The sequence below is a fragment of the Trypanosoma equiperdum genome (assembly GCF_001457755.1).
Source record: "Trypanosoma equiperdum strain OVI genome assembly, contig: ctg_1394, whole genome shotgun sequence".
Classification (NCBI taxonomy): Eukaryota; Euglenozoa; class Kinetoplastea; order Trypanosomatida; family Trypanosomatidae; genus Trypanosoma; species Trypanosoma equiperdum.
In genome coordinates, this window is record NW_027123387.1 from 5,117 (window position 1) to 6,157 (window position 1,041).

Sequence of the window (1,041 nt, forward strand, 5' to 3'; positions counted from 1 at the left end):
CCCACCTGAGGACACTTCTGCGGTCTTTCCCCATCGTCCCCTCCTGCTGACTATAATGACCCACTTCCCTCGCCCTGTGCCTGAGCCTCTGTTCTCACTATCCTTCGCTTCGGATTCTCACGTGGCTGAGAAGAGAAAACAATGACTCGTTGTGATCCTGGTGCTTAGTCAGCATGTGTCGCAGTAACCATCTGCAATGATACTGCTTTCTAAATATAGGACACGCCATTGTAACCGAATGCTTCGCTACGTTCGAGTCTTCCGAGTTCATGTTTGAGGTTGGTTCACACTTGTGCCTGGTGAGCCATGTCTTGCTTTTGCGGACGCGTTGGCACCTCTGGCATACAAATTTTTTTTATCCTGTTCCTCCTGCTCTGCATCGCCATCACTGTCGGACGCGTCCTGTGACTATGGCGCCGCGTGTTAACCGCTTTTCCGGGCTCTTCAGTAGCATGTGCTTCTGCAGCCACGCGTATACAGTGCACTTCTTGCATACCTGCAGCACTTGAGCGCGTTGTCATCATCGGCTCCATCTTCCTCCCTGGCCGTTTTCGGACGTTCCTTCACGGCTGGCGCTATATCCGGGTGGTGGTGAGCCATATGCTCCACGAGAAGCCCGCGCCGCTCAGAGATATCGCCGCACACGTTGCATCTGCACCCATTCTTATACCTCTGCACCGCACGCTTAGCTTTCTTGGTCAGTGCTAATGCACAATCCCCTTCCAGACCATGAATCTTCACTAGGTGCACCACGCCAACCTGTCGCCGCCCGCAAACCACGTTGAACAATCGGCAAATGATCGGGTCGTTCTGCGTGGTCGCTATCCCAAGATCGGGTGTGTTCGCATTGTCCGCTGCTGACTCCGCCACCTGGTGCCCCTCTGCTGTGTCGCTGCGTGGTTCCTGTGTGTCGCACCGTATGCATCCAAGCTGGTCCATCTTGCGTGCGTAAGCGCCCTGCGTAGCCTTTCGATATGCTTCGAGGTGCCTGTTCTGAACTGCGGCAACGGCGACTCGCCCAGACCATACAGCTTGGTGTGC

At 55.1% G+C, this 1,041-nt stretch overlaps 1 pseudogene across 1 annotated transcript in view; it reads right to left on the reverse strand.

Moving 5' to 3' along the window:
- The window catches only part of TEOVI_000790400:pseudogene, a 1,106-nt pseudogene extending 470 nt beyond the window's left edge, over positions 1 to 636 (reverse strand). Inside the window, 4 exon segments of the mRNA in view lie at positions 242 to 349; positions 352 to 408; positions 410 to 484; positions 487 to 636. Of these exon segments, the coding sequence occupies positions 242 to 349; positions 352 to 408; positions 410 to 484; positions 487 to 636 (390 nt within the window).
- Between the last annotated feature and the right edge of the window lie 405 nt (positions 637 to 1,041).